The 19006-nt window shown below is 46.3% G+C and overlaps 1 protein-coding gene across 2 annotated transcripts in view; it reads right to left on the bottom strand.

The window, feature by feature from the left end:
• Nucleotides 1-19006, bottom strand: part of prex1 (phosphatidylinositol-3,4,5-trisphosphate-dependent Rac exchange factor 1) — a 245354-nt gene that overhangs the window by 110018 nt on the left and 116330 nt on the right. For both annotated transcript variants that reach the window (XM_061985632.2, XM_061985633.2), the window contains exon 11: nt 2027-2127. In XM_061985632.2, the coding sequence (XP_061841616.1) occupies nt 2027-2127 (101 nt within the window). The remainder of the gene's footprint in view (nt 1-2026; nt 2128-19006) is intronic.

Genomic DNA, 19006 nt, shown 5'->3' with positions numbered 1-19006 from the left:
AGTTCTTCCGGAGGTGGGAATTGAAACTCTCTCTGACAGGAGACTCTGCCAGGCGTTCCCAGCAAACCCTCACAATGCGTTTGGGCCTGCCAGGTCTGTCCGGCATCCTCCCCCACCATCGCAGCCAACTCACCACCAGGTGGTGATCGGTAGAAAGCTCCGCCCCTCTCTTCACCCGAGTGTCCAAAACATGAGGCCGCAAATCCGATGACACAACTACAAAGTCGATCATGGAACTGCGGCCTAGGGTGTCCTGGTGCCAAGTGCACATATGGACACCCTTATGTTTGAACATGGTGTTTGTTATCGACAATCTGTGACGAGCACAAAAGTCCAATAACAGAACACCACTCGGGTTCAGATCCGGGCGGCCATTCTTCCCAATCACACCTCTCCAGGTTTCACTGTCGCTGCCAACATGAGCGTTGAAGTCCCCCAGTAGAACGAGGGAATCACCCGGGGGAGCACTCTCCAGTACTCCCTCGAGTGAATCCAAAAAGGGTGGGTACTCTGAGCTGCTGTTTGGCGCGTAAACGCAAACAACAGTCAGGACCCGTCCCCCCACCCGAAGGCGGAGGGAAGCTACCCTCTCGTCCACCGGGTTGAACTCCAACGTGCAGGCTTTGAGCCGAGGGGCAACAAGAATTGCCACCCCAGCCCGTCGCCTCTCACTGCCGGCAACGCCAGAGTGGAAGAGAGTCCAGTCCCTCTCAAGAGAAGTGGTTCCAGAGCCCTTGCTGTGCGTCGAAGTGAGTCCGACTATATCTAGCCGGAACTTCTCCACCTCACGCACTAGCTCAGGCTCCTTCCCCCCCAGCGAAGTGACGTACCACGTCTCAAGAGCCAGCTTATGTAGCCGAGGATCAGACCGCCAAGTGCCCTGCCCTCGGCTGCCGCCCAGCTCACACTGCACCCGACCTCTATGGCCCCTGCTATGGGTGGTGAGCCCATTGGAGGGGGGACCCACGTTGCCTCTTCGGGCTGTGCCCGGCCGGGCCCCATGGGGACAGGCCCGGCCACCAGGCGCTCGCCATCATGCCGCACCTCCGGGCCTGGCTCCAGAGGGGGGCCCCGGTGACCCGCGTCCGGGCGAGGGAAATCTGGGTCCTTCATCGAGGTCTTATATATATATATGTATAAAATATATGTATTTTATACATATATTTATATATATATTATTTATATATGCACCTTATTGCTTTTTTATCCTGCACTACCATGAGCTTATGTAACGAAATTTCGTTCTTATCTGTGCTGTAAAGTTCAAATTTGAATGACAATAAAAAGGAAGCCTAAGTCTAAGTCTATATATATATATATATATATATATATATATATATATGTATATATATATATATATATATATATATATATATATATATATGTATGTGTGGGGGAAAAAAATCACAAGACTTTTTTTTTTCCCCACACATACATATATTGCGCTCTACTACGGTATCGAGCACTATTTTTGGGATAACCTTATTAAGACATATATATATATATATATATATATATATATATATATATATATATATATATATATAAATACACATATATATACAGTATATATATATGTATATAAACTGTATGTATATATATTACATTGTATTGGTGTTGGTATATTTCATGTACAAATGTAACAAAGCAGCCTTCAGTTCTTAATGTATGCGGCAGGAGAGATTTGGACTTCTACAGAAAGTTGCCCTGAACAATTGTGGAGCTCCTCAGCTGGACGCTCCACCACCGCCGGAACCCACAAGCCCTCAGTTGCAACCCACAGAAGTGTCATGGTGGTGAGGGGCCACATGTCAGCAGGGACTTTCCACCTGGACATCAACTCACGTGCACCAATCAGAGCTCATTAATTATTCACCGCTTGCTGGCCTTTCATTGGCTGATGCATAATTCAGGTAAGTGGACCAGGGAAAGACCAAACGGTTCTGGGAAAAGGTCTTGTTTTTCTCATCCTTGTGGTTTTCATGACGCTGGTGTGGAAAATATTGGTGTAAAAAGGAAGTCTCACCGTGATGAATGATGCCGTTCTCCAGCAGGGCTTGTCCCAGGTTGACCCCTTCATCAGCTCTACTGATCTCACCACTCTCCATCAGCCACGACACAAACTCACTGCAAGACACACAACAACACAGTCAGTGTGGAAGTGCACAACAACACAACAGTCAGTGTGAAAGTGCACAACAACAACACAACAGTCAGTGTGGAAGTGCACAACAACAACACAACAGTCAGTGTGGAAGGGACACGACAACCACACAACAGTCAGTGTGGAATTGCACAACAACAACACAATCAGTGTGGAAGTGCACAACAAAAACAACACAACAGTCAGTGTGGAAGGGACACAACAACAACACAACAGTCAGTGTGTAAGGGACACAACAATACAACAATCAGTGTGGATGGGACACAACAACAACACAACAGTCGTGTGGAATGGACACAACAACAACACAACAGTCAGTGTTGAAGGGACACAACAACAACACAACAGTCAGTGTGGAAGGGACACAGCAACAACACAACAGTCAGTGTGGAAGGGACACAACAACAACACAACAGTCAGTGTGGAATGGACACAACAACAACAACACAACAGTCAGTGTGGAAAGGACACAACAGTCAGTGTGGAAGGGACACAACAACAACACAACAGTCAGTGTGGAAGGGACACAACAACAACAACAACACAACAGTCAGTGTGGAAAGGACACAACAGTCAGTGTGGAAGGGACACGACAACAACACAACAGTCAGTGTGGAAGCGACACAACAACAACACAACAGTCAGTGTGGAAAGGACATAACAACAACACAACAGTCAGTGTGGAAAGGACACAACAGTCAGTGTTGAAGGGACACAACAACAACACAACAGTCAGTGTGGAAAGGACATAACAACAACACAACAGTTAGTGTGGAAGGGACACAACAACAACAACACAACAGTCAGTGTGGAAGGGACACAACAACAACAACACAACAGTCAGTGTGGAAGGGACCCAACAACAACACAACAGTCAGTGTGGAAGGGACACAACAACAACACAACTGTCAGTGTGGAAGGGACGCACTAACAACGACAACACAACAGTCAGTGTGGAAGGGACACAACAACACAACAGTCAGTGTGGAAGGGACACAACAACAACACAACAGTCAGTGTGGAAGGGACACAACAACAACAACACAACAGTCAGTGTGGAAGGGACACAACAACAACACAACAGTCAATGTGGAAGGGACACAACAACAACACAACAGTCAGTGTGGAAGGGACACAACAACAACAACACAACAGTCCGTGTGGAAGTGACACAACAACAACACAACAGTCAGTGTAGAAGGGACACAACAACAACACAACAGTCAGTGTGGAAGGGACACAACAATATCAAACAAACAGAAGAAGTCTGGAGCTAAAGTCTTAGAGAAGTTTCTCAAGTGCAAAAATTCTGACTAAAGTGGTGGAGCTCCATTTTCATTTTATTGACGGTTTAGTTAGGAATCATTTATTTTGTTATTTATTATTAATTTAATTAGGATTTATTTATTTTAGCATTGTGTACATTTCTTTTTCAGCACTTTTTATCAGTTGCTTCTTCTTTGGCAGTATATTTGATGAGTATTTATTTTATAATCAGTCTGACCTAAGCCTTGATAATCATCTTTGGGATGAACATATGCTTCATTTCATTTGACAAAGTAGTAAACTGTAATTAACTTGCATATACGTATTGAATATGAATAAAATCAAGAGTAAGATGACTAATTAAGTGTTAATATTTGAGTTGGGCCCCGGGCCCCTCTGTAGTGGAAAAGTTGGGCCCCAAGGTTGAAAAAGTTAAGAACCTCTGCTGTAGGATATTTTGTGATGGCAAATAAATAGACCACAAGCAAGCCTCCACTTCAGTAGACATTGGTTCCCAGTAGGGTATATAATGATGTAAAGAAACACATATAAACGTAACACAACACTCGCATACAAATTTAACAACACTCGCATATAAACGCAACGCAACACTCGCATATAAACGTAACACAAGACTGGCATATGAACATAACACTCTCATCTAAACATAACACTCGCATATAAACGTAACACCACTTGCATATAAACGTAACGCAACACTGGCATAGAAATGTAACACAACACTTGCATATAAATGTAACACAACACTTGCATATAAATGTAACAACACTCGCATATAAACGCAACGCAACACTCGCATATAAACGTAACAACACTTTCATATAAATGTAACCCAACACTCGCATATAAGCGCAAAAACACTCCCATATAAATGTAACACAACACTCCCATATAAACGTAACACAACACTCACATATAAACGTAACACAATACTCGCTTATAAACGTAACACAACACTCGAATATAAACGTAACACTCGCATATAAACGTAACACTAGCATATAAACGTAACAACACTCGCAAATAAACGTAACACAACACTCACGCATGAATGTAACATTTGCATATAAACGTAACACTCGCATATAAACGTAACACTCGCATATAAACGTAACACAAGACTGGCATATGAACATAACACTCTCATATAAACATAACAACACTCGCATATAAACGTAACACAACACTGGCATATAAACATAACACTCGCATATAAACGTAACACCACTTGCATATAAACAGAACGCAACACTGGCATATAAATGTAACACAACACTTGCATATAAATGTGACACAACACTTGCATATAAATGTAACAACACTCGCATATAAACGTAACGCAACACTCGCATATAAACGTAACGCAACACTCGCATATAAACGTAACAACACTTTCATATAAATGTAACCCAACACTCGCATATACACGCAAAAACACTCATATATAAATGTAACACAACACTCCCATATAAACGTAACACAACACTTGCTTATAAACGTAACACAACACTCGCATATAAACGTAACACTCACATATAAACGTAACACTAGCATATAAACGTAACAACACTCGCAAATAAACGTAACACAACACTCACGTATGAACGTAACACTTGCATATAAACGTAACACTTGCATATAAACGTAACATTCGCATATAAACGTAACACTCACATATAAACGGAGCACAACACTTGCATATAAACATAACACTTGCATATAAATGTAACAACGCTTGCATACAAACGTAACAACACTCGCATATAAACGTAACAACACTCGCATATAAATATAACACTCGCATTTAAACGTAAAAACACTCGCATATAAACATTTTAACACTCGCATGTAAACGTAACACTTGCATATAAACGAAACAACACTCGCAAATAAACGTAACAACACTCGCATATAAACGTAACACTTGCATATAAACGTAACACTCGCATATAAACGCAACAACACTCGCAAATAAACGTAACAACACTTGCATATAAACGTAACAACACTTGCATATAGACGTAACAATACTCGCTTAAAAACGTAACAACACCCGCATGTAAATGTAACAACACCCGCATGTAGATATAACAACACTCACATATAAACGTAACAACGCTCGCATTAAAACGTAACACCCGCATGTAAACGTAACAACACTTGCATGTAAACGTAACAACACCCACATGTAAACGTAACAACACTCGCATGTAAACGTAACAACACCCGCATGTAAACATAACAACACCTGCATGTAAACGTAACAACACTCGCATGTAAACGTAACAACACTCGCATGTAAACGTAACAACACTTGCATGTAAACGTAACAACACCCGCATGTAAACGTAACAACACTCGCATGTAAACGTAACAACTCTTGCATGTAAACGTAACAACACCCGCATGTAAACGTAACAACACTCGCATGTAAACGTAACAAAGCTCGCATGTAAACGTAACAACACCCGCATGTAAACGTAACAACACTCGCTGTGGCGCGGAAGATGCAACAATATTTGCGGCGAGGTCTTCCTGCGGCAGAAGAAGAACTTTGTGTTGGACGCTGCCTGGCTGTGACGTCTGAGGCAGACATCTTTCAGGCGCTAAAACCTTTATTGATCGGGCTTATTGATCGCTAAATAGCTGCAGCGTGCTAATGGGCGCCTGCTAGCACCTAAAAGCTCAGCAAAAAGCCGAGCGGTCAAACAGATACCTCCGCCAAGGCTTGAACATCGCCCACTGAAACCAAGATGGAGACTCACTTTGTACTCCACTACTTCTCAGAATGACCTGTTTGTATTCACGCACGCTTTTTTACTTCCTGCTGAGAGCTCACCGCCTCTGCAGTGGACATTTGGTCTTTTATTCCATTTAATGTGGAACTTCGATGGCAAAATAACAGACTAAAGACAAACGTCCACTGCAGTGGACATTAGTTCTCAGTAGGATATTGTGGAGGGGCGTGGCCTGCGGCGAAGCGGGATGTACCAGGATCGGCTTCGAGATCAGCGACAGGTGAGTAGATGGCCCACCTGGGAGAGTTTATCTAATCACCTGTCGCTCTGTTAAAGGCAGCAGCCGGGAAGGAGAGAGGGTGTTTTTGTTGATGGTGGCTGGAGTTGGAGCACGAGAGAGAACGAGAGCGAGAGCAGGATTGGCACGGACGGAAGACAATTGCTGAAAAGCACTACAGAGACTTGATTTGTAAAATAAAACAGTGTCTGAAAGCCCTGAAAAGGAGCGGTGATGTCTGTGCTTGGTGGCCCGAAGAACCCGGAAGAAAGCGACTTCCACAATTTGGCGCCCAATGAGGGGCCACCAGAGTCGGGGAAGGACGACCCCCTGACAGCTCTCGCGGGCGTGCTTGCGGAGGTGGCAGCATGCAGCCGCCAACAGTGCCAGGTTTTGCGGGCGTTGGCGGACCAGGTGGGCGGGGCACGGTCAGGGCCGACGGCCGTCACCATTCACCGCATGGGGAATGAAGAGGACTCCCATGCCTTTTTAGACATTTTTGCGGCCACGACGAGAGCATGCGCGTGGCCGGAAGACTCTTGCTGCTCCTGACGGGGGAAGCGCAGCGTGCGGCGCTCAGCCTGCCGGCGGCGTCCATAATGCGCTTTATAGACCTGAGGAGGGCGGTGCTGGACCGAACGGGCTGCACCGCTGAAGAATACCAGCGTCAGTTAAGGTCCACGCGGCTGGGGAAGGAGGACCGGCCATTCGCCTTTTGCCAGCGGCTCCAGGAGGCGGCGACGCGCTGGCTACTGCCGGAAGAGGGCGACGGCAGGCTGCTGGACCAGTTCGTCCGGGAGCAGTTTCTGGAGGCGATCCCGAAGCGGACGGCCGACTGGGTCCGGTACCACCAGTCCCGGGACCTGGTAGTTGCGGTGGCCCTCGCCGAGGACCACCTGGCCGTCCACCGCAAGGCGCATCCGGCAACCCCGGCACATGGACAGAGCGCGCGACGGAAGGAGGAGGGAGTAGAGCACATGCCACACCATGACCTTCGTGACTCTTCTGCTCTTTCTCCGCAGGTCCCGGCTGCTGCCCCCAGGTTCAGATCCGGGCAGCCATTCTTCCCAGTCACGCCTCTCCAGGTTTCACTGTCGTTGCCAACATGAGCGTTGAAGTCCCCCACTAGAACGATGGAATCACCCGGGGGCGCACTTTCCAGTACTCCCTCGAGTGAATCCAAAAAGGGTGAGTACTCTGAGCTGACGTTAGGCGCGTAAGCGCAAACCACAGTCAGGACCCGTCCCCCCACACGAAGGCGGAGGGCAGCTACCCTCTCGTACACTGGGTTGAACTCCAACGTGCAGGCTTTGAGCCGGGGGGGCAACAAGAATTTCCACCCCAGCCCGTCGCCTCTCACTGCTGACAGAGTGAAGAGAGTCCAGCCCCTCTCGAGAGAACTAGTTCCAGAGCCCTTGCTGTGCGTCGAAGTGAGTCCGACAATATCTAGCCGGAACTTCTCCACCTCGCGCACTAGCTCAGGCTCCTTCCCCGCCAGCGAGGTGACGTTCCACGTCCCAAGAGCTAGCTTATGTAGCCGAAGATCGGACCGCCAAGTGCCCTGCCTTCGGCTGCCGTCCAGCTCACATTGCTACCTGACCTCTATGGCCCCTGCTGTGGGTGGTGAGCCCATTGGAGGGGAGACCCACGTTGCCTCTTTGGGCTGTGCCTGGCCGGGTCCCATGGGGACAGGCCCGCCCACCAGGCGCTCGCCATCGTGCCCCACCTCCGGGCCTGGCTCCAGACGGGGGCCCCGGTGACCGGCGTCCGGGCGAGGGGAATCTGGGTCCTTTGTTTGTATTTTTCATGGAGTTCTTTGAGCTGCTCTTTGTCTGATCCCTCACCTAGGACCAGTTTGTCTTGGGAGACCCTCCTAGGATCATAGGAGACAGCTCCTAGGATCATTGGGACATGCAAACTCCTCTACCACGATACGGTGGCAGCTCAGAGAGGATATATATATATATATATATATCTTGTTCACGAGTGGGGGAAGAGTGGATCGTGAGATCGACAGGCGGATCGGTGCGGCGTCTTCAGTAATGCGGACGCTGTATCGATCCGTTGTGGTGAAGAAGGAGCTGAGCCGGAAGGCAAAGCTCTCAATTTACCGGTCGATCTACGTTCCCATCCTCACCTATGGTCATGAGCTTTGGGTTATGACCGAAAGGACAAGATCGCGGGTACAAGCGGCCGAAATGAGTTTCCTCCGCCGGGTGGCGGGGCTCTCCCTTAGAGATAGGGTGAGAAGCTCTGTCATCCGGGGAGAGCTCAAAGTAAAGCCGCTGCTCCTCCACATCGAGAGGAGCCAGATGAGGTGGTTCGGGCATCTAGTCAGGATGCCACCCGAGCGCCTCCCTAGGGAGTTGTTTAGGGCACGTCCGACCGGTAGGAGGCCACGAGGAAGACCCAGGACACGTTGGGAAGACTATGTCTCCCGGCTGGCCTGGGAACGCCTCGGGATCCCCCGGGAGGAGCTGGACGAAGTGGCTGGGGAGAGGGAAGTCTGGGCTTCCCTGCTTAGGCTGCTGCCCCCGCGACCCGACCTTGGATAAGCGGAAGAAGATGGATGGATGGATGGATGGATATATATATATATATATATATATATATATATATATATATATATATACAGTATATATACTACATTATACTACATCGCTATATATACAGTACATACATGTACAGTATGTACTGTGTATGTATATACAGTAAATGTAATTATATATATATATATATATATATATATATATATATATACATACATCTACAGTAGATGTAGTGTGTGTATGTATATATACAGATGTAGTATATATATATATATATATATATATATATACATATATATATATATACATATATATACATATATATATATATATATATATACATCTACAGTAGATGTAGTATATATATATATATAAATACATATACATCTACAGTAGATGTAGTATATATATATATATATATATATATATATATATATATATATATATATATATATATATATATAGACTGCTCCAAAAAATTAAAGGAACAATTTTTTTTATCAGGTTTTTCCACAAGTGTTGGCTTTAGCTAGAGTCATTATCACGACTGGGAGCATAAGGCGATTTCTTAACCCTCCTGAAGTTGCGCAGATTGTCCTACTCCTCCAGGATGGCACATCCATGCGTGCTGTTGCAAGAAGATTTGATGTGTCTCTCACTACAATCTCCAGAGCATGGAGGAGATTCCAAGAGACAGGCAGTTACTCTAGGAGAGCTGGACAGGGCCGTAGACGGTCCTCATCCCATCAGCAGGACCGATATCTGCTGCTTTGTGCAAGGAGGAACAGGTTGAGCTCTGCCCGAGCTCTACAGGATGACCTCCAGCAGGCTACTGGTGTGAATGTCTCTGCCCAAACAGTCAGAAACAGACTTCACGAGGGTGGCCTCAGGGCACCACGTCCTGTAGTGTGCCCTGTGCTCACTGCTCAGAACCGTGGAGCTCGATTGGCATTTGCCATAGAACACCAGAATTGGCAAGTCCGCCACTGGCGCCCTGTGCTTTTCACAGATGAGAGCAGGTTTACCCTGAGCACCTGTGATAGACGTGAAAGGGTCTGGAGAAGCCAAGGAGAGCGCTATGCTGCCTGCAACGTCATTCAGCATGACCCGTTCGGTGGTGGGTCAGTGATGGTCTGGGGAGGCATTTCCATGGAGGGACGAACAGACCTCTACAGGCTAGAGAACGGCAGTCTGACTGCCAGTAGGTCCTGGTTGCAGTAGGTCAACCAGGACCTACTGCACCAGATCCTACGCTGGTGCAGTAGGTCCTGGTTTCCTCCTGGTCCATGACAATGCTCGGCCTCATGTGGCAAGAGTATGCAGACAGTATCTGGAGGATGAAGGAATTGACACAATTGAATGGCCCTCACGATCACCTGATCTAAACCCGATAGAACATCTCTGGGACATAATGTTTCGGTCCATCAGACGCCACCAGGTTGCTCCTCAGACTTTACAGGAGCTCACTGATGCCCTTAGACAGATCTGGGAGGACATCCCACAAGACACCATCCGTCGTCTCATTAGGAGCATGCCGCGACGTTGTCAAGCATGCATACAAGCACGTGGGGCCCACACAAGATATTGAAAATAATTTGGAGTTGTAGAAATTGAATTTAGGCAAAATGGACGAGTCTGCCACATAATTTTTTCACTTTGATTTTTGGGGTGTCTATATACTGAGCCCTCTGTAGGCTGAAAACTTTTATTTCCATCAAAAGTTGTGGCATCCTTTTATTCCTGAGACATTAAACTGTCCAAATCAGTATAGATATCTGACTTTTTTTTTTCATAATTGAGATCTGATGTGTTTTCAAAGTGTTCCTTTAATTTTTTTGAGCAGTGTATATACATACATCTACAGTAGATGTAGTATATGTCATATCTGCTTGCTTCTATTTTAAAAGACATTTCAATCAGTCATGAACAAATGTTTAAAAATGACATATCCCAACTCAATCCAACCAATCTCCTCACATCACAGTTTGTGTGTGTGTGTGTGTGTGTGTGTGTGTGTGCGTGTGTGTGTGTGTGTGTGTGTGCGTCTGTGTGTGTGTGTGTGCGTGTGTGTGTGTGTGTGTGTGTGCGCGTGTGTGTGCGGTGTGTGTGTGGGTGTGTGTTCCAGCCACATACAGTACAGAATTAATTACACCGATGCCGAAAAGCAAATCTAAATATACATTAATTGCTAGCGGGTTCCGTCTTCACGGATGCGCACACACACACACACACACACACACACACACACACACACACACACACACACACACACACACACACACACACACACACACACACACACACACACACACACAAGTAGAGGATCATGAACCATCTGCCATTGCAACCTTTATCTGCAGAACAAAAGTCACACTTGAGCATAATTAGATTTTTGTTTCTTAGCAGCCAGGTGCATGACTGACGCACGCACGTGTGTGTGTGTGTGTGTGTGTGTGTGTGTGTGTGTGTGTGTGTGTGTGTGTAACAGAGAATCTTAGTGAGGGATGACAAGGATAAAAAGGACTTTAATGGCCACGCCCATGATTGTTGTTCTCACATCAAAGATCCTCCAAAGAATGGTTTTCATGCTCTCTGCTTGTTGACTGTGGACTTTTGTTCGCCGCTGACCGATATCAGAAAAAAATAAAATGAATGTGCTAGCATGTCAAATGTGCGATATCATGTGCTAAATAAGCAGCCCTGTTTACTTGTGGTAGGTTCACATCTAAACGTCCTCCAATAAAATACTTTTTACCAAAATGCTTTACAAAATGTCAACACCTTTTTCTGCTCATCATCCTGTAATACTATTTCTGTTTGGAAGTACTATTATAATATTTCTGCTCATCATCCTGTAATACTACTTATATTTGGAAGTACTATTATAACATTTCTGTTCATCATCCTGTAATAGTACTACTTCTGTTTGGAAGTACTATTATAATATTTCTGCTCATCATCCTGTAATACTACTTCTGTTTGGAAGTAATATTATCAATCAATCAATGTTTACTTATATAGCCCTAAACCACGAGTGTCTTAAAGGGCTGCACAAGCCACAACAACATCCTTGGCTCAGATCCCACATCAGGGCAAGAAAAAAAAAAAAGAAGAAAAAAATTGATTGAAGTAATATTATAATATTTCTGGTCAGACGTCGTATTACAGGATGATGACCAGAAACATTATAATCATACTTCATGTTAATTAATGTAAAATTCATATTTTTCTTGTCATATTAGACATTATTCTTGTAATATTACGTATTTTTATGAGTCAAATAATTATCCTAGAAGTAATGATGATTTTTGTGTATTATAAATGGGTTGTACTTGTATAGCGCTTTTCTACCTTCAAGGTACTCAAAGCGCTTTGACACTACTTCCACATTTACCCATTCACACACACATTCACACACTGATGGAGGGAGCTATCATATTTTTATCATGTTAATTCATGTAAAAATTTAAAATTTTTCTTGTCATATTAGACTTTATCCTTGTAATATTACGTCTAAAATTAAAATTATTCCCGAATAATTATTCCTCCTAATTGACTGAATGCATTATTCAAAAACAGACGTATGATGCAATGATGCACATTCACACCAAGAAAGATCAGATTGTTAGCGGGCGCCATCAAACCTTGTCATGAAATCAGTCTGACGTCCATCGAGGCCACAGGGGCGGAGCTCCAGAGGAGCCAGAAAGACTTGGACTGATGGTCACATGATCATTATGACTCACTCCTCTAAACTAGTGAGGGAACTCTTCTCCCGTTTTGTGTCTGTCATTGGCATTCATTTATTATTATTGTTATTATTATCCATCCATCCATCCATCTTCTTCCGCTTATCCGAGGTCGGGTCACGGGAAAAGCAGCCTAAGCAGGGAAGCCCAGACTTTCCTCTCCCCAGCCACTTCGTCCAGCTCTTCCCGGGGGATCCCGAGGCGTTCCGAGACCAGCCGGGAGACATAGTCTTTCCAACGTGTCCTGGGTCTTCCCCGTGGCCTCCTACCGGTTGGACGTGGCCTAAACACCTCCCTAGGGAGGCGTTCGGGTGGCATCCTGACCAGATGCCCGAACCACCTCATCTGGCTCCTCTCGATGTGGAGGAGCAGCGACTTTACTTTGAGCTCCCCCCGGATGGCAGAGCTTCTCACCCTATCTCTAAGGGAGAGCCCCGCCACCCGGCGGAGGAAACTCATTTCGGCCGCTTGTACCCGTGATCTTGTCCTTTCGGTCATAACCCAAAGCTCATGATCATAGGTGAAGATGGGAACGTAGATCAACAGGTAAATTGAGAGCTTTGCCTTCCGGGTCAGCTCCTTCTTCACCACAACGAATCGATACAGCGTCCGCATCACTGAAGACGCCGCACAGAGCCGCCTGTTGATCTCACGATCCACTCTTCTCTCACTCGTGAACAAGACTCCGAGGTACTGGAACTCCTCCACTTGGGGCAGGGTCTCCTACCCAGCCCGGAGATGGCATTCCACCCTTTTCCGGGCGAGAACCATGGACTCGGACTTGGAGGTGCTGATTCTCATCCCAGTCGCGTCACACTCGACTGCGAACCGATCCAGTGAGAGCTGATGATCCTAACCAGATGAAGCCATCAGGACCACATCATCTGCAAAAAGCAGAGACCTAATCCTGCAGCCACCAAACCGGATCCCCTCAACACCTTGACTGCGCCTAGAAATTCTGTCCATAAAAGTTATGAACAGAATCGGTGACAAAGGGCAGCCTTGGCGGAGTCCAACCCTCACTGGAAACGTGTCCGACTTACTGCCGGCAATGCGGACCAAGCTCTGACACTGATCGTACAGGGAGCGGACCGCCACAATCAGACAGTCCGATACCCCATACTCTCTGAGCACTCTCCACAAGACTTCCCGAGGGACACAGTCGAATGCCTTCTCCAAGTCCACAAAGCACATGTAGACTGGTTGGGCAAACTCCCATGCACCCTCAAGGACCCTGCCGAGAGTATAGAGCTGGTCCACAGTTCCATGACCAGGACGAAAACCACACTGTTCCTCCTGAATCTGAGGTTCAACTATCCGGCGTAGCCTCCTCTCCAGTACACCTGAATAGACCTTACCGGGAAGGCTGAGGAGTGTGATCCCACGATAGTTGGAACACACCCTCCGGTTCCCCTTCCCGGTCTGCCAATCCAGAGGTACCGCCCCCGATGTCCACGCGATGCTGCAGAGTCTTGTCAACCAAGACAGCCCCACAGCATCCATAGCCTTAAGGAACTCCGGGCGGATCTCATCCACCCCCGGGGCCTTGCCACCAAGGAGCTTTTTAACTACCTCAGCAACCTCAGGCCCAGAAATGGGAGAGCCCACCACAGATTCCTCAGGCACTGCTTCCTCATAGGAAGACGTGTTGGTAGGATTGAGGAGGTCTTCGAAGTATTCCCTCCACCGATCCACAACATCCGCATTCGAGGTCAGCAAAACACCATCCGCACCATACACGGTGTTGACAGTGCACTGCTTTACCTTCCTGAGGCGGCGGATGGTGGTCCAGAATCGCTTTGAAGCTGTCCGGAAGTCGTTTTCCATGGCTTCCCCAAACTTCTCCCATGTCCGAGTTTTTGCCTCTGCGACCGCTGAAGCCGCACACCGCTTGGCCTGTCTGTACCTGACCGCTGCCTCCGGAGTTCTATGAGCCAAAAGAACCCGATAGGACTCCTTCTTCAGCTTGACGGCATCCCTCACCGCCGGTGTCCACCAACGGGTTCTAGGATTACCGCCACGACAGGCACCAACTACCTTGCGGCCACAGCTCCAATCAGCCGCCTCAACAATAGAGGTGCGGAACATGGTCCACTCGGACTCAATGTCCAGCACCTCCCTCGTGACATGTTCAAAGTTCTTCCGGAGGTGGAAATTGAAACTCTCTCTGACAGGAGACTCTGCCAGACGTTCCCAGCAGACCCTCACAATGCGTTTGGGCCTTCCAGGTCTGTCCGGCATCCTCCCCCACCATCACAGCCAACTCACCACCAGGTGGTGATCGATAGAAAGCTCCGCCCCTCTCTTCACCCGAGTGTCCAAAACATGAGGCCGCAAATCCGATGACACAACTACAAAGTCGATCATGGAACTGCGGCCTAGGGTGTCCTGGTGCCAAGTGCACATTTGGACACCCTTATATTTGAACATGGTGTTTGTTATGGACAATCTGTGACGAGCACAAAAGTCCAATAACAAAACACCATTTGGGTTCAGATCCGGGCGGCCATTCTTCCCAATCACGCCTCTCCAGGTTTCACTGTCATTGCCAACATAAGCGTTGAAGTCCCCCAGTAGGAAAAGAGAATCACCCGGGGGAGCACTTTCCAGTACTCCCTCGAGTGTATCCAAAAAGGGTGGGTACTCTGAACTGCGGTTTGGTGCGTAAGCACAAACAACAGTCAGGACCCTTCCCCCCACCCGAAGGCGGAGGGAGGCTGCCCTCTCGTCCACTGGGTTGAACTCCAACGTGCAGGCTTTGAGCCGGGGGGCAACAAGAATTGCTACTCCAGCTCGTCGCCTCTCACTGCGTGCAACGCCAGTGTGGAAGAGTCCAGCCCCCCTCGAGAGAACTGGTTCCAGAGCCCTTGCTGCGCGTCGAGGTGAGTACGACTATATCCAGCCGGAACTTCTCTACCTCACGCACCAGCTCAGGCTCGTTCCCCCCCAGCGAGGTGACGTTCCACGTCCCAAGAGCTAGCTTATGTAGCCGAGGATCAGACCGCCAAGTTCCCTGCCTTCGGCTGCCGCCCAGCTCACAACGCACCCGACCTCTACTACTACTTTCAAATAGTGAAAACAGAGTCGGTCCCAACTATTTGGACTTTCCTCAGCTCATGTGAGACTTTTCACTCTTCCCTTCTTCCATGTTGTATCTGTCAATGTCATTCATTTCAAGTCCTGGCTGCTCAGTACAACATGGCTGAGTCGACAGCAGGGCAATGCTAATGTCATCCACAGGTTAAATGTCCTGGCTGCTCATGCAACATGGCCGACTCACCGACCGGTCAACGGTATTGTGACAACATGGTGTGCATTGCCCAATATTCAAGCCGGCATTTTTCCGCCTTTGGTCTCTGTCATTGTTCTGCATAAAAGGCACCAACACAAAGCAGGCATTTTTCAGCCTTTGCTTTCCCCATCTCTTGCGGTTCTGTATGAAAGTCATCCAATTAACAATCTTTCATCACACAGCCTGTTAGAACCCCCATTTTCCGCCCTTCTCTGTGTCAATGTTCTGTATAAAAGGCACCAACACAAAGCCGGCATTTTTCTGCCTTTGTTTCCCATCTCTTGCGGTTCTGTATGAACGTCATCCAGTGAACATTCTTCCATCACACAGCCTGTTAGAACCACCATTCCATACCTTTTTCTATGTATTTGTTCTGCATAAAAAGCCCAAACACAAAGCTGGCATTTTTGTGCCTTTTTTCCATCTCTTGCTATTCTGTATGAAAGTCATCCAGTGAACAATCTTCCATCACAGAGCCTGTGAGAACAGCCATTTTTGTGTCATTGTTCTGCATAAAAGGCACCAACACAAAGCCGGTATTTTTCTGCCTTTGTTTCCCATCTCTTGCGGTTCTGTATGAACGTCATCCAGTGAACATTCTTCAATCACACAGCCTGTTAGAACCACTATTTTACCACCTTTTTCTGTGTAATTGTTCTGCATAATTAGCACCAACACAAATCTGGCATTTTTGTGCCTTTTTTCCATCTCTTGCTATTATGTATGAAAGTCATCCAGTGAACAATCTTCCATCACAGAGCCTATGAGAACAGCCATTTTTGTGTCATTGTTCTGCATAAAAGGCACCAACACAAAGCCGGCATTTTTCAGCCTTTTTTTTACCCCATCTCTTGCGGTTCTGTATGAAAGTCATCCAGTGAACACTCTTTCATCACACAGCCTGTTAGAACCGTCATATTTCCGCCTTTCTCTGTGTAATTGTTCTGCATAAAAGGCACCAACACAAAGCCGGCATTTTTCTATATTTTTCCATCTATTGCTATTCTGTATGAAAGTCATCCAGTGAACAATATTTCATCACACATCCTGTTAGAACCACCATTTTCCCACCTTTTTCTGTGTAATTGTTCTGCATAAACAGCACCAACACAAAGCTGGCATTTGTGTGCCTTTTTTCCATCTCTTGCTATTCTGTATGAACGTCATCCAGTGAACATTCTTCCATCACACAGCCTGTTAGAACCACCATTTTCCCACCTTTTTCTGTGTAATTGTTCTGCATAAAAAGCACCAACACAAAGCTGGCATTTTTGTGCCTTTTTTCCATCTCTTGCTTGCTGTTCTGTATGAAAGTCATCCAGTGCAGTGTTTTTCAACCTTTTTTGAGCCAAGGCACATTTTTTGCGTTGAAAAAATCCGGAGGCACACCACCAGCAGAAATCATTAAAAAACGAAAATCGGTTGACAGTAAAAAGTCGTGGCAATTGTTGGATATGACTTTAAACCATAACCAACCATGCATTGTCTCAAATTAGGTGTACTGTCACCACCTGTCACATCACACCGTGACTTATTTTGAGTTTTTTACTGTTTTCCTGTGTGTTGTGTTTTACTTCTTGTCTTGCGCTCCTATTTTGGTGGCTTTTTCTCTTTTTTTGGTATTTTCCTGTAGCAGCTTCATGTCTTCCTTTGAGCGATATGTCTCGCATCTACTTTGTTTTAGCAATCAAGGATATTTCAGTTGTTTTTATCCTTCTTTGTTTGGACATTGTTGATTGTCATGTCATGTTCGGATGTAAACTGTGGACACCGTCTTTGCTCCACAGTAAGTCTTTGCTGTCGTCCAGCATTCTGTTTGTGTTTACTTTGTAGCCAGTTCAGTTTTAGTTTCGTTCTGCTTAGCCTTCCCAAAGCTTCAATGCCTTTTCTTAGGGACACTCACCTTTTGTTTATTTTTGGTTTAAGCATTAGACAACTTTTTACCTGCACGCTGCCTCCCGCTGTTTCCGACATCTACAAAGCAATTAGCTACCGGCTGCCACCAACTAATATGGAAGAGTATTACACGGTTACTCCGCCGAGCTCTAGACAGCACCGACACTCAACAACAACACATCATTTGCAGACTTTAATTACTATTTTTTAACCCATATAGGTGAAACTAGATAATCTCCCACGGCAGATCCAGTGAACAAACTTCCATCACAGAGCCTGTTAGAACAGCCATTTTTGTGTCGTGGTTCTGCATAAAAGGCACCAACGCAAAGCCGGCATTTTTCAGCCTTTTTTCCCCCCATCTCTTGCGGTTCTGTATGAAAGTCATCCAGTGAATAATCTTTCATCACACAGCCTGTTAGAACCGCCATTTTTCCGCCTTTCTCTGTGTCATTGTTCTGCATAAAAGGCACCGACACAAAGCCGGCATTTTTTTGCCTTTGTTTCCCATCTCTTGCTATTCTGTATGAAAGTCATGCAATGAACATTCTTCCATCACCATTTTCCCACCTTTTTCTGTGTAATTGTTCTGCATAAAAGGCACAAACATAAAGCCGGCATTTTTCAGCCTTTTTTCCATCTCTTGCTATTCTGTATGAAAGTCATCCATTGAACAGTCCTCCATCACACAGCCTGTTAGAACTTCTGGGTCACTGTTCTGCATAAAAGGCACCAACACAAAGCCGGCATTTTTCTGCCTTTTTTCCCCCATCTCTAAAAGCCACCGATACGCAACTGTTTTTGTAAACATCAGAAAGTTGTATTAGTCACTAACTGTAAAAGCAGGAATTTTTACTACTTGTTTGTCCGTCGCCGTTCTGTGTAAAAGGCACAGACACACGGAATTGTGGCGGGAGTTGTTCTGTAAATATTCTGTACCAGAAGTATCTTTCACACCACCTACAAAAGCACATTCCTTCTGTGACAATATTCTGTATGAAATGCACCAGCACGGAAAGGGTACAGAGGCTGTAACAGAGGCGGGACAAGGCCT

The sequence above is a fragment of the Nerophis lumbriciformis genome, linkage group LG23 (genome assembly GCF_033978685.3).
Source record: "Nerophis lumbriciformis linkage group LG23, RoL_Nlum_v2.1, whole genome shotgun sequence".
In the NCBI taxonomy this organism is placed as follows: domain Eukaryota; kingdom Metazoa; phylum Chordata; class Actinopteri; order Syngnathiformes; family Syngnathidae; genus Nerophis; species Nerophis lumbriciformis.
The sequence above is the reverse complement of the archived record's forward strand: the minus strand, read 5'-3'. Positions and strand labels throughout refer to the sequence as shown.